This window comes from Lepidochelys olivacea, assembly GCF_965140295.1.
Source record: "Lepidochelys olivacea isolate rLepOli2 genome assembly, chromosome: 4".
Lineage (NCBI taxonomy): Eukaryota > Metazoa > Chordata > Testudines > Cheloniidae > Lepidochelys > Lepidochelys olivacea.
Window position 1 is genome coordinate 46422079 of NC_140414.1, and position 10613 is coordinate 46432691.

Here is a 10613-nt window from a genome sequence, read left to right on the forward strand (position 1 = left end):
ATCAGCTGATTCAGTCAAGCCTAGGAACAGGCCTCCCAAGCAGCTTTGTACCTGTCTTTCCAGGCCAGAGTGCATTTCATGGCCAGGCCTACATAGTCAGACTCATAGGGTCAAAGAATGGTTTTGCTTGGTATAGGAAGCCAGCTGTTCCATATTTAAACAATTGGAATGAGTTAGAACATAATTTGGGTCAAGATGAGCCGTGGGGTAGTTGTCAGTTTTGGATTAGATGTCAGAGTTAAGCTATAGTTTAAACAAGGTAAAATGCCATGTTAGATTCAGAAAGGAATTTCCTTTCACTCCTATTAGTTAGCTTGACCAAGAAGATACATTTCTTGGTGTCTTGGGCTAAGTTTAGAAACAGTTAAGTCCTGCTTTATGGGGGAAAAAAAAAGTAGTCCCACTGTTAAGTTGGAATCAGTGGTTACCAGTCAGCTACAGTGATCAATACAGATTAAGATAAGCAAGGACCACTGCCATCAGCTTTAGTACAGGATGTTTATTTGCCAGACTTGCAGATTTCCCTTTAAACCCTGTTCAAGATATACTGTGCTTATACAAGTTTACAGGAGGAGACAAGTCAGTTTGATTTAACTGTAAAAAGTTTTCAACTACCCCGTTACTGGCAGAGTGCTACAACTTAAGCAGAAGACCAATTAAAACCTGACTGACTAAGATTTCCACTGCATAAAAGCCTGCCCAAATGGGCTGTTCTGAATTGAGTATCACTCTAGCTATAACCCATCCATGGCATGGCGCAGGGTGTGATAGTCAGCTGTATTATTCTCTTCCCCCTGTGGAGGGTGTAGTGGTAGTGGCCACTTTCCCTGCTGTAGTTTGCCACCACCCAGCTAGGAAAGCAAGTGGGAGGTAGAGCTTTAGTAATGGAGGGTTGACTCTAGGGAAGCTTTTAGAGAAACTAAAGTTTTACTAAAAAATGCTGCATGAACTTTTACTAGCATCACTTAGACTAGAAAATAGCTACAAGTTAGATGCCATTTCTGTTCACACAAGAGGACACTTCAGCAGTTGTAGTTCTAGCTATCTGATGGCTGCTTTGGAGACCACTACTTAATGATAGTTGGAGCACTAAAATTGGAAAGCCTGCTTTTGAAGCAAGTCCTATTAAATCCTGCCAGCTACTAAAGTCAGTTGAATTTCTTCAAAGTGGTTTTTATATTACATATAAAGTTCTAGAGATATGACAAACCAAAGATTTGATCTAAATTCAGGTGAAATTAAACCTTAGTAGCATCTTGTGTTGACACAGTTGTCAAGTTTGTAATTTGTTCAAAACTTGAGTTAGAACTTGGCCTTTCAGTCACTCCAAAAGTTAAAAATCCTTATTTTATGTACCGCTCCTTAATTGGACATTCTAGTAGTTTTAGAACAAACATTAACAGTTCACCTTCATGGTTAATTCAATACTTGAACAGAACAGCTTTATAAAAGAGCTCCAGCTAAATATTTAGAACAAGATTGCATGTACAAAAAGATTTACATTAAAACCATATAAAACTAAACTTCATAATTTCAAGTTACACCACATGTGGTATTATTCTGAAATGATTGTAAGACATCTAAAATATTTACCAGAGTTAAAACTGTACATCGTTTGCAAGTATAATACACTTTTTTTAAAGAGTCTCTTGATTGTTACAATAAATTTAGCATCTCTGGTGGATCAATGAACGATACTCCATGGTACCTGAAGGAGAAAAGGGTATCAGATGTAGTCATGTTAGAATGATCTCTGCTGAAGGGATTACATTACAAAGATAGAATACAGCATTAACAGTTTGTAAACTAGCATATGTCTGCAATGGGGCAGACCATGTTAAATCAAACACTTAATAGGTTTAAAACTTTTTTTACTAGGTTTTTAGGACTAGAAGGGACATAATGGTCACCTATTGAACTTCATCAAGCAATTCCTGCTATCAGTCTCAATTTCTGGACTGAGACTACATCTTGAGTTGCAAGTCAGGACACCATCTGTTGTAGTTATTAGCTCATTATGTGAGCATACAGCAGCCAAATCACTGACAGGAGTCATGCGTGGATCCAAAACAAAGCAAAGAAGAGACTTCCAGTCTTGTGTGCGCTGACACGAGAGTAGGATAGCTAGCCTGCTTATCTTAGATTAGAGGTATGTATTGGAGTTTACCCACAGAAGTGGGTACTTACTTTGTACTCTTGTATTTCTCTCTTATGGACTGTTGTGTGTGTTGTGCTGCTCTGAGGTAGGTCTTGTGGAGGTCCATGAGACAAGGCTTAAGGCTTTCAAGGGTATATCCTGTCATTTTGGACAGAGATTCAGGCTGAAGAAAGGGAAAACAAATGGATGGAAAATCTAGCATATTAATCTGACCAGTTACTTTACAGCATTTTCCCATACTTTGAATGCAAGACAAAAAGCTATATTTCTTGCTATTCTAGACTGGATATTTCATGTCCCCACCTGCAGGTAGAAAGAGGTACTAGCAGAATGCATGATTCCTCAGCAAAGTAGTAAGCTGCTGTTAGTGTTATGTCAATGCACTTTACAAAAAATGAAAATATCAAGCTGGAACTGCCAAAGAATCTTCAGCTGCATGTAATCTTCCATTTTATACCCTCACCCACTGATCTATAACTACTTATCAGACAAAAATTCCAATCATTCATCTTAACTGTGCTAGGCTCTAAGACGTAGCAGTTTGTTCTTCCAGTAGTGGTCCTTTCCTCTGTGTGCTTCCAAGTAGTTAAGGCAAAAGAACTTTTACTGAAACAGTATTTGAGTGTTCCTGCAAGAGGCAGCCTTTAGGAGTAGGAGAGGGTTCTGGAAATAGCACTAAGAGGTGTCTCAAAAAAACCCCCACCCATATTCTGTAAGGTACTTAGGTTCTCTTCTAGGGAGTTAGCCACTGTTAGAAGCTTGCTGGTTTTGGAATATAGTCAAAGGTCTGGTGTAGAAACCATTACTCAGTTCTGACTAAGGACAATTAAAATAAGACTTCAACTTTCTGTATGAGCTGTTCTTTATAGAAATTGATTGCTAGCCAAGAATAGGTTTTGATCTTATATCAGGTTGAGGGTGTGCTATTTGCTGTATTTAAGGCTGTTTACTTATAAACAAAGGAGACTTTCTAAAGCTATTTGTTCTACATACCCAGGTTTGTCCAGTGATTGTGTAGCTTGCTAGATGAAACGCTGCAGCAGCAGTAAGTGATGGCAAGTATTTCAAGTATGGGTCAGCATCAATTAGACTCAGCTCCCCCAGATACTGTAAAGAAAGTCATAGCTTCTAATTGTTCAGCAACCACCAGTACAAGATACTTACAGTCTAAGCATCTTCCTTACTAGTTTAAGTGTACTCCAACACTATTTGTTAAGTGGCCTTCAGTACAATGTTTAAGGATTTAGAGCTTTCCAGACAAAGACAAGCATCTAATTTTTGCAGCAATATAAATATAGCTTTTAATATTCAAAGGAAAGAGTCTCAGATAAAAAAAGTAGTGTTTGGTTCTACACTTGTTCCTGTGTTATTCCACTTCATATATTTCAAAATATTTTGACTGTACTTGCATAGCTGCTGCCTGTGTCCCAAGGGAGAGTTTAGTTTTACATCAGAACAGTGAGGACTTGAAAAGGACACTTTTAATCTCAGCTAGGATTTAGTCAAATATTGGTGTAGAACAGGGGTGGGTAAACTACAGACCATGGGCTGGATCCAACCTGTCAGGGCTTTGGATCCAGCCTGCAGGACTGCCACCACTGTGGTGAAGCAGGCCCCACGCTGCTCCCAGAAGTGGCCAGCACCACATCCCTGTGGCCCCTGTAGGGTGGGTGGTGGCAGAGGGCTCCATGCATTGCCTTCATCTACAGGCACAGCCCCCTGCAGCTCCCATTGTCCGGGAACAGGGAACTACGGCCAATGGGAGCTGTCAGGGGCAGTGCCTGCAGGTGTGGGTAGTGCATTAAGCCCTCTGCCCTCCCCCAGGGAGATGGTGCCAGACACTTCTGGGAGCAGCATGGCATGGGGCCAGGGCAGGCAGGGAGTCTGCCATAACTCTGCTACCACCCCACAGCCTCTCCAGTAAGCAGTGCCCAGCTGGAACCCCTCCTGCACCCCAATGTCCTGCCCTGAGCCCATTCCTGCACACTGCACCCCCTCCCAGACCCCAACCCTAAGCCTACTGCATGCAGGGCCATGAATATTTCCTCCACCCAGATGTGGCTCTTGGGCCAAAATGTTTGCCCACTGCTAGTCTAGAATGAGCCAGTGTTGTAGAGACCGCCACATTTACAAAGTAGACGATAGTAAGTCTTCCTGAGAGCCTGTAATAAGCTTTACATTTTAGTTTACTGTAGTTAATCCATTGAATTTATGTCCCGTTCAGCCAAGGCTGAACCAGTATTTGAACACTTTGTGACAAGTGGGAAAGGGCCTCTTTTCTAGCCAATTCTCACGGTAGTGCTACAGGCTCACCACTAGAATAGAGTGCCAGCTGCAACCTCTAGAAACCAGGCAGGGAAGCAAAGCTGCTGTTCTCAGCCTGCCAGTTCTAAATTTCAGTTCTTCAGAAGCTTATTACAATTGGCACATCCCCTCTTTTCTCCAGTGGAGAAAGACAGGAAGCCTGCAAGCTCCACAGGTACTGAGCCTAATGCAACCAGAAAGATCTGGTAACTCCAAGTCCATACTTACCATTGATAAATTCTCCACTTTAACATTGGTCTGCTGGTGTAGGAAGTACTGAGTGAGGAACTGGTTTATTGTTGGAGCTGCCAAGTCAAATGACAAGACTTTCAACACTAAGTGCTCCATCCTTAGGACCTGTTTCTTGGTGTAGGTATCATCTGTGATGTAAACAAATTCTGCTACTTCAGGAGGGTAGATTTCTTCAAACTTCCTGCAGTTTGAAAGAAACAGTGAACGGCAGATACAGGTAAAGAGAATGTCTATCAGTCTCTTGTGTTTAGTAGAATCATCATGTTTGCCAAATCTGACTGCAGTTTGGGAGATGGCCGAGAACTATACCTCCCTAGAAACTCTGCTGGCTGCTACATTAAGTCACTTTGGCGATCTAGATGTTATACTGAAAGTTTTAAGCAATTCTTCCCAGTACACTATTGATAGTAATGTAATTTTTAGTACCAAAAAAGTACTCCTAGTTACTGTATTTCCAAGAATCTCAAACTAAGTCATGCTCAAAATTTGACTAAAGTTGCCTTTCCATGTTCTCAACCCTATGGACCCGTAGGCCTGGTCTACACTGCGGGGGGCCGCGCCATGCAGGGGGAGAAGAGAGAAGGAAATCGACCTAAGATACACAACATCAGCTACAAGAATAGCTGATCTGCCGCTGCTCCCCTGTCGACTCCACTTCCGCCTCTCGCCACCGTGGAGTACAGGAGTCAACAGAAGAGCTATCAGGGATCGCTTTATTGCGTCTACACTAGATGTGATAAATTGATCCCGATAGATCAATCGCTACCTGCTGAGCTGGCAGGTAGTGTAGCTGTACCCTGAGAAAAAGGCTTTTTAAAAGCTTTTAAGTATTAGTTACATGAACTCAGATAAAGACAGAAGCCACATTCCATGTTGGACTTGCAAATGTCAGGGTTTTTTTTAAAAGCCCATATGAGAATGCCAGATGTGAATCTAGGCCTCCTGAGTCTTCTTGGAGAAGGAAGGATTCACTAAGTTGTGCCACCACCCCCAGCTGAGAAAAAAAATACGGCCCTGAGATTTACCTGCTGGACACCTACAGGAAAGGTTAGCAAGTTCTAATAGTTGAAAAGCAATGGATGCCAGTTTAAACTTACGATGCTAGCAGCATAGCTGCAGTCCCCACAAGCTGAAGCTTCCCTCTCAGCACAGACATTGAAGAAAGAAATCTATCAATGTAGTTTACAGCTAAGTGCAGAGTTTCATTCTGTAATTTATATTCTTCTCCAACTTCCACCAGCCAGTCCACAAGAATAGCTCGCATATTGTTTGTTATATCAGGCTGCTTCTTCATGTAACCCATTTTAGGCTTGCATTTTACCTGTTAAGACAGTTGTGATTGTGTAAGTAAGAGATTCAGTTAGCATTTGAATCTTGCAAAGAGGTGAGGCTGTTCCCCAGCCTCGGTTTGCCAGAAGCTAGGAATGGATCACTATGATTACCTGTTCTGTTCATTCCCTCTGAAGGGCCTGGTATTGACCACTGTCAGATACCATGCTAGATGGACCATTGGTGTGACCCAGTGTGATCATTCTTATGTTCTTCTTCTGATGGACCAAAAATCCACCACAGATAAGAATCCAGGGAGTTTGTACTACATCTAAAGTAGAATCTAGTTTAGATATTAACGGTCTTAGGTCACCAGGTCCATTGTCCAGCCAGTATGGGCTTGTTCTCTATTTTGTGTTTAGTGGATTATGTAGCCCGTTTTAGTATAATTTGAGAAGGGTTTAGCAGTTTCATCAGGAAAGGATTCCATGGTCTATCTAGGTCTTCCTTTCTCAGGCTATAAGTTGCTAATTCTGTCACCGTACTAGGTTTAACACTGCATAAGAATTACTCATGCTGTCTAGAAATTAGACTAAACGCTTCTAGTTCTAAGGGCATATTTATGGCCTCTTACCTCCATTTCCCTAAGGTATGTATAGATGTCTTCAATGTAGTCTGGCACCTGGTTAACATTTACTTTTTCTTCCACTTCTTGAGTTACCGATATATCCATAATACTTGGAGAATCTAAACAAATTCAAGATAGTAGCCACATTATTTTAAGTTTGTGCCAGTTGTCAGCCCACACATTTACAAGAGAGTCTAATGATTACACTAAAACTGGGTTCAGTTTATGCATTTGAGGCACCAAGGCTGCAGCAGTCCAAGGAGACCAGAATGTCATCAGTTTGCAGTTTCATCATACTTCATTCCCATCACTGGGAACTAGACACATTTGTTCTTCAGGAATCTCTTATCAACGTTCCAAGGGAAAGGGAACTCAATGGCAAACTCTCTAACCTGACAATCAGGAGAAGTCACCTTGTGTTACCACGGTAAAATAAAAATTAAAGTTCTGTGCTGATTTAGAGTAAGCCAAAGCCTTTGATCAGTGAGTTTAGAGGTTGGTCTAACATGGAGGTAGATTTTCACAGTGTGGATTAATCATAGAATATCAGGGATGGAAGGGACCTCAGGAGGTCATCTAGTCCAACGCCCTGCTCAAAAGCAGGACCCATCCCCAATTAAATCATCCCAGCCAGGGCTTTCAACTAATCAGTTGCCAGAGCTACAAAACTAGGCTACTGATATGGTCCTTCCGCAGAAGCATTTACATGTGCGGAATGTTAGACAAACTGTAGTTAATATCCCATTGTCATTATTTTAGGAATCTACAGGCTACCGTATAAGTTATGCAAGTTAACCTACTCTAGATCCATTTAATACTGGGGGGGGCACGAAGAAGAGGATTAAGGAATTACATTGTGGATTCTAGTTCTGAAATTGGATTAGACCTTTTAGACAAAAATGTCTAAAAGGAACTATAGAATTATGTATTAGTATTGTTATATTCAGTCATGTGTTTAATAAATGGCATGTTGTGATGTACCTGTGCATACACATCGAGTCAATACAGAATGGAGCAAGACTGCAACATAACAGCAGTTTGTGTTGCCCCACACTTGCCTTCACAGTAACCCCTGACCTCCACATCCCTCTGTAGTAATAGAGGGCCCCCCCCACCCCCTAAATGAATTCAAGCATTTTGAAGCACTTATTTTCAGAGTGAGTTTGGCGCTCCCAGCTCTTGTACTCACATCTGGAGACAGCAGAAGCTAGAGGCACTACCCTATCAGTAGCCTCTGAGCTAAGAGCGTTCCAGTCTCTGCAGAGACTATGCCTGGAGTTAAATAGTCTGCTTCTCTTCCCCTCAGCCTCTAAGACTGTAGCCAGGAGCAGAGCTCTAGAGTGGTTTGTGTCTCCCTGCAATCCACAACTCCCTCCAATGAGGTACAAGGTGGCAGGGTTCAAACATGTCAGTTGCTCATGAGCCACAGTGGGACTGAGAAGGGTAAGGGCACACACAAATATGGCAATTATTGGGCCAAGCAGAGCTATTGCCTGAAAATAGCTTTGGTAATTCACAGGGAGGAAGCATCGGGAAGAAATAGAGTAGCTTCAGGGATTAGCCCAGTGTACCAATTCAATCTGCCTCCTCTCCAAAAGCCTCTAGACGTGGGAGGTTTCAGAGTAGCAGCTGTGTTAGTCTGTATTCGCAAAAAGAAAAGGCGTACTTGTGGCACCTTAGAGACTCTAAGGTGCCACAAGTACTCCTTTAGATTTGGGAGGTCTTCTAAACAACCCTAAATCACTCAAACTGGACCTTTACAGGAAGGTATTAGTTTTCCATTATTTATGGAAAGATCACAGCAGAGACTGACACTTCCCTGTGGGTACTGCTCTGATCCAAGATTTAGAATAGTCTAGTCTTCCCATGATCATGTTGAAAATCTCTATTTGTGATAAATTACTTACGATAATCCAGTTGAGGTTGAGATTGGAAGTGCAATTTAAAGATACCTGCATCCAGTTTCTACTAGCATTTTGCTAACTTAGTTTACTGAATCATTGCCTGTGGTATCAGGTCAGTGACAGGGGCGTAGTGGGAAAAATGTTCACTTCAGAAAAAACAAGTGAATATGTTATGGATCAGCTAGACAAATGCTGATAAGGTGCAGTGGACACTGTCTGGGGTTCTCTGGTCGGTGTCCCCCTCTGGATCCCTGCTTTTGAACCCATAACCCTCACTCCTGGTCCCCGTTTTTTCATTTGTTGTCCCTGTAATCTTTTGACACCTGGGTCTAGTGGATCCTCCCCAGGGCAGCGGGCAGGCACTAGAGAAGAGACCTTTAGATGAGGATAGGTTAGTGACTCCTCCCTCCCCCAACAGCAGTGGTTCTCAACCCCCAACCCAATCAGGACACAGCTGCAGCCCATGAGACATCAGGGCCATACCAGTAGTATATATATTTTGAGTGGATGGATGTGGCCTACAGTTCACAAGAGAGCTGCATATACAGCCCACAATAGTAAATAAGTTGAGAACCATGGCTCAATAGGAACTGACAAATGCATTAGGAATCTTGGAGAGATTTAAGTCTAGTATTCTTGTTAGAATACTTTGTGTTTGATAACACTACAGATCTGTAACTTTCAGCCCCAATTAAATTTATGTAGTACCCAATTAAACTGCTGTAGTATTGTATGAAGCAGCCTATATGACAATCCAGAACTGAATTGGGCATATCAATTTCAAAGACATAAGCTATGCTTTATACATCATTTTCTGCTGGTAACTAACATACTTACCAAAACTAAGATCCATTGGATTTTCTATGGGTGCCAAGGGTTTTCTGTCTCCTAATGATGTTACAGCTGTATTTAAGCCTAGGACCCCTTCATGGGGCACAGCCTTTTTAGGAACCACTTGCCTCTTTCGTCTCTCCCCATCAGGCTCATCCATATGGATGGCAAAAGCAGGTTGTTTGTTACCCGCTTTCCCAGCTGGAACCTTGCCATAGTTTTCATCATTAATACTCCAGGGTGCGTGAGCAAGAGCAGCCTAGAATAAGAGTTTGCCATTAGTGTTTCCATGGAGCCCTCCTTTCATCCAACAGGGCTCCGGAGCCCAAGGGAGCACAGACGCGCCACATTTCCATCGCAGCCTAACGCCCGGCGGTTTCCATCGCGATTTAGGGCTGTCCACGGAGGTTATTCCGAGCTAGTCACGTCGTGCCGGAGCAGTCAGCCCCCTCTCTCCTGCTAGTGAAGAGCCACCGCCATGTGCCCGGCCTGCGCGCGGAGGCCCGCGCTCCCAGGTGCTCAGCCTAAGCGGGAGCCGCGGAGGCTGCCCGGCTCTCGGCAATGCTGGCGCACTGCTGGCTAGGCTCCCCGCCCATCCCAGCCCGAGCTCCGCAGCCCCAGCCCAGCAGGGGCCAGCTCCCCCGGTCTGCTGCTGACAGCTTGTTGCCGCCGGGCCCGCTCATTGCTCCGCGGGGCGCAGCGGAGGGAAGCGCGGCCCTAAGATGGCGGACGCCGGGCGGCTGCTCACGCTGCGGGGAGCGAGAGCCGGGGTCCCAGGCACAGGAGCCGGTCCCGGAGGCTGCAGCGCCTCGGCGTAGACGCGCCCGCCCGTCCCTAGAAGCGGTAGGGCTGACGCGGGCACAGCCAGCACCAGAGCCCCAGCCCGTAGCTCCCCCGCCCGGCAGCCCCACCGTGCAGCGCCCGCCTTGCCTGCTGCTGGGTCGGGCGGCGCTGGTTGCCCCGCAGCAGCGCCAGCACCGGGCGGGCCCCGAGGGCGGCGGCGGGCGGCCGCGCTTTGCCGCTGGGGGGCACATTCTCCTGGTTCTCCTGCTCCGGGTCAGCGGCGCCCGTCAGCATCGTCCCAGCGCCGGGGGGCTCGTGCGGGCCTCGGCAGCCGCGTGCACCGAGGGGGGGGGGGTCGGAGCTCGGCAGGCACCCGGCGCCGCGCTACTGGGGTGCCCGGGAGAGAGGGGGCTCGCGCTACGGGCAGCTCCTCTAGCCCGCTCCGCTCCCACCGTTCAAGTAGCCCGCGACTATTGAATCCGCC

The 10613-nt window shown here is 45.0% G+C and overlaps 1 protein-coding gene across 2 annotated transcripts; it reads right to left on the reverse strand.

Moving 5' to 3' along the window:
- Positions 1 to 484: 484 nt before the first annotated feature.
- On the reverse strand, positions 485 to 10613 carry CCNA2 (cyclin A2). Of its 2 annotated transcripts, none has more exons than XM_084626835.1 (8): positions 10277 to 10613; positions 9353 to 9605; positions 6618 to 6730; positions 5812 to 6035; positions 4691 to 4895; positions 3152 to 3265; positions 2188 to 2321; positions 485 to 1708 (listed from the first exon to the last, which is right to left on the reverse strand). In XM_084626835.1, the coding sequence occupies exons 1-8, from the start codon at positions 10421 to 10423 to the stop codon at positions 1657 to 1659; spliced, it is 1242 nt and encodes a 413-aa protein (XP_084482961.1). In that variant the 5' UTR covers positions 10424 to 10613; the 3' UTR covers positions 485 to 1656. The 2 variants fall into 2 exon arrangements, with proteins under 2 accessions (XP_084482961.1, XP_084482962.1); XM_084626836.1 differs by having other exon boundaries at positions 9475 to 9605; positions 10277 to 10612.

What these genes read in the sequence shown, in the direction of transcription:
- CCNA2 (XM_084626835.1), bottom strand. Translation starts at nt 10,423, where the DNA reads ATGCTGACGGGCGCCGCTGACCCGGAGCAGGAGAACCAGGAGAATGTG. An exon ending in CATACCTTAGGGAAATGGAG is followed by an intron (nt 6,036 to 6,617) that starts GTAAGAGGCCAT and finishes CTGTCTTAACAG; the next exon opens with GTAAAATGCAAGCCTAAAAT. An exon ending in GAGAAATACAAGAGTACAAA is followed by an intron (nt 1,709 to 2,187) that starts GTAAGTACCCAC and finishes TTTCTCCTTCAG; the next exon opens with GTACCATGGAGTATCGTTCA.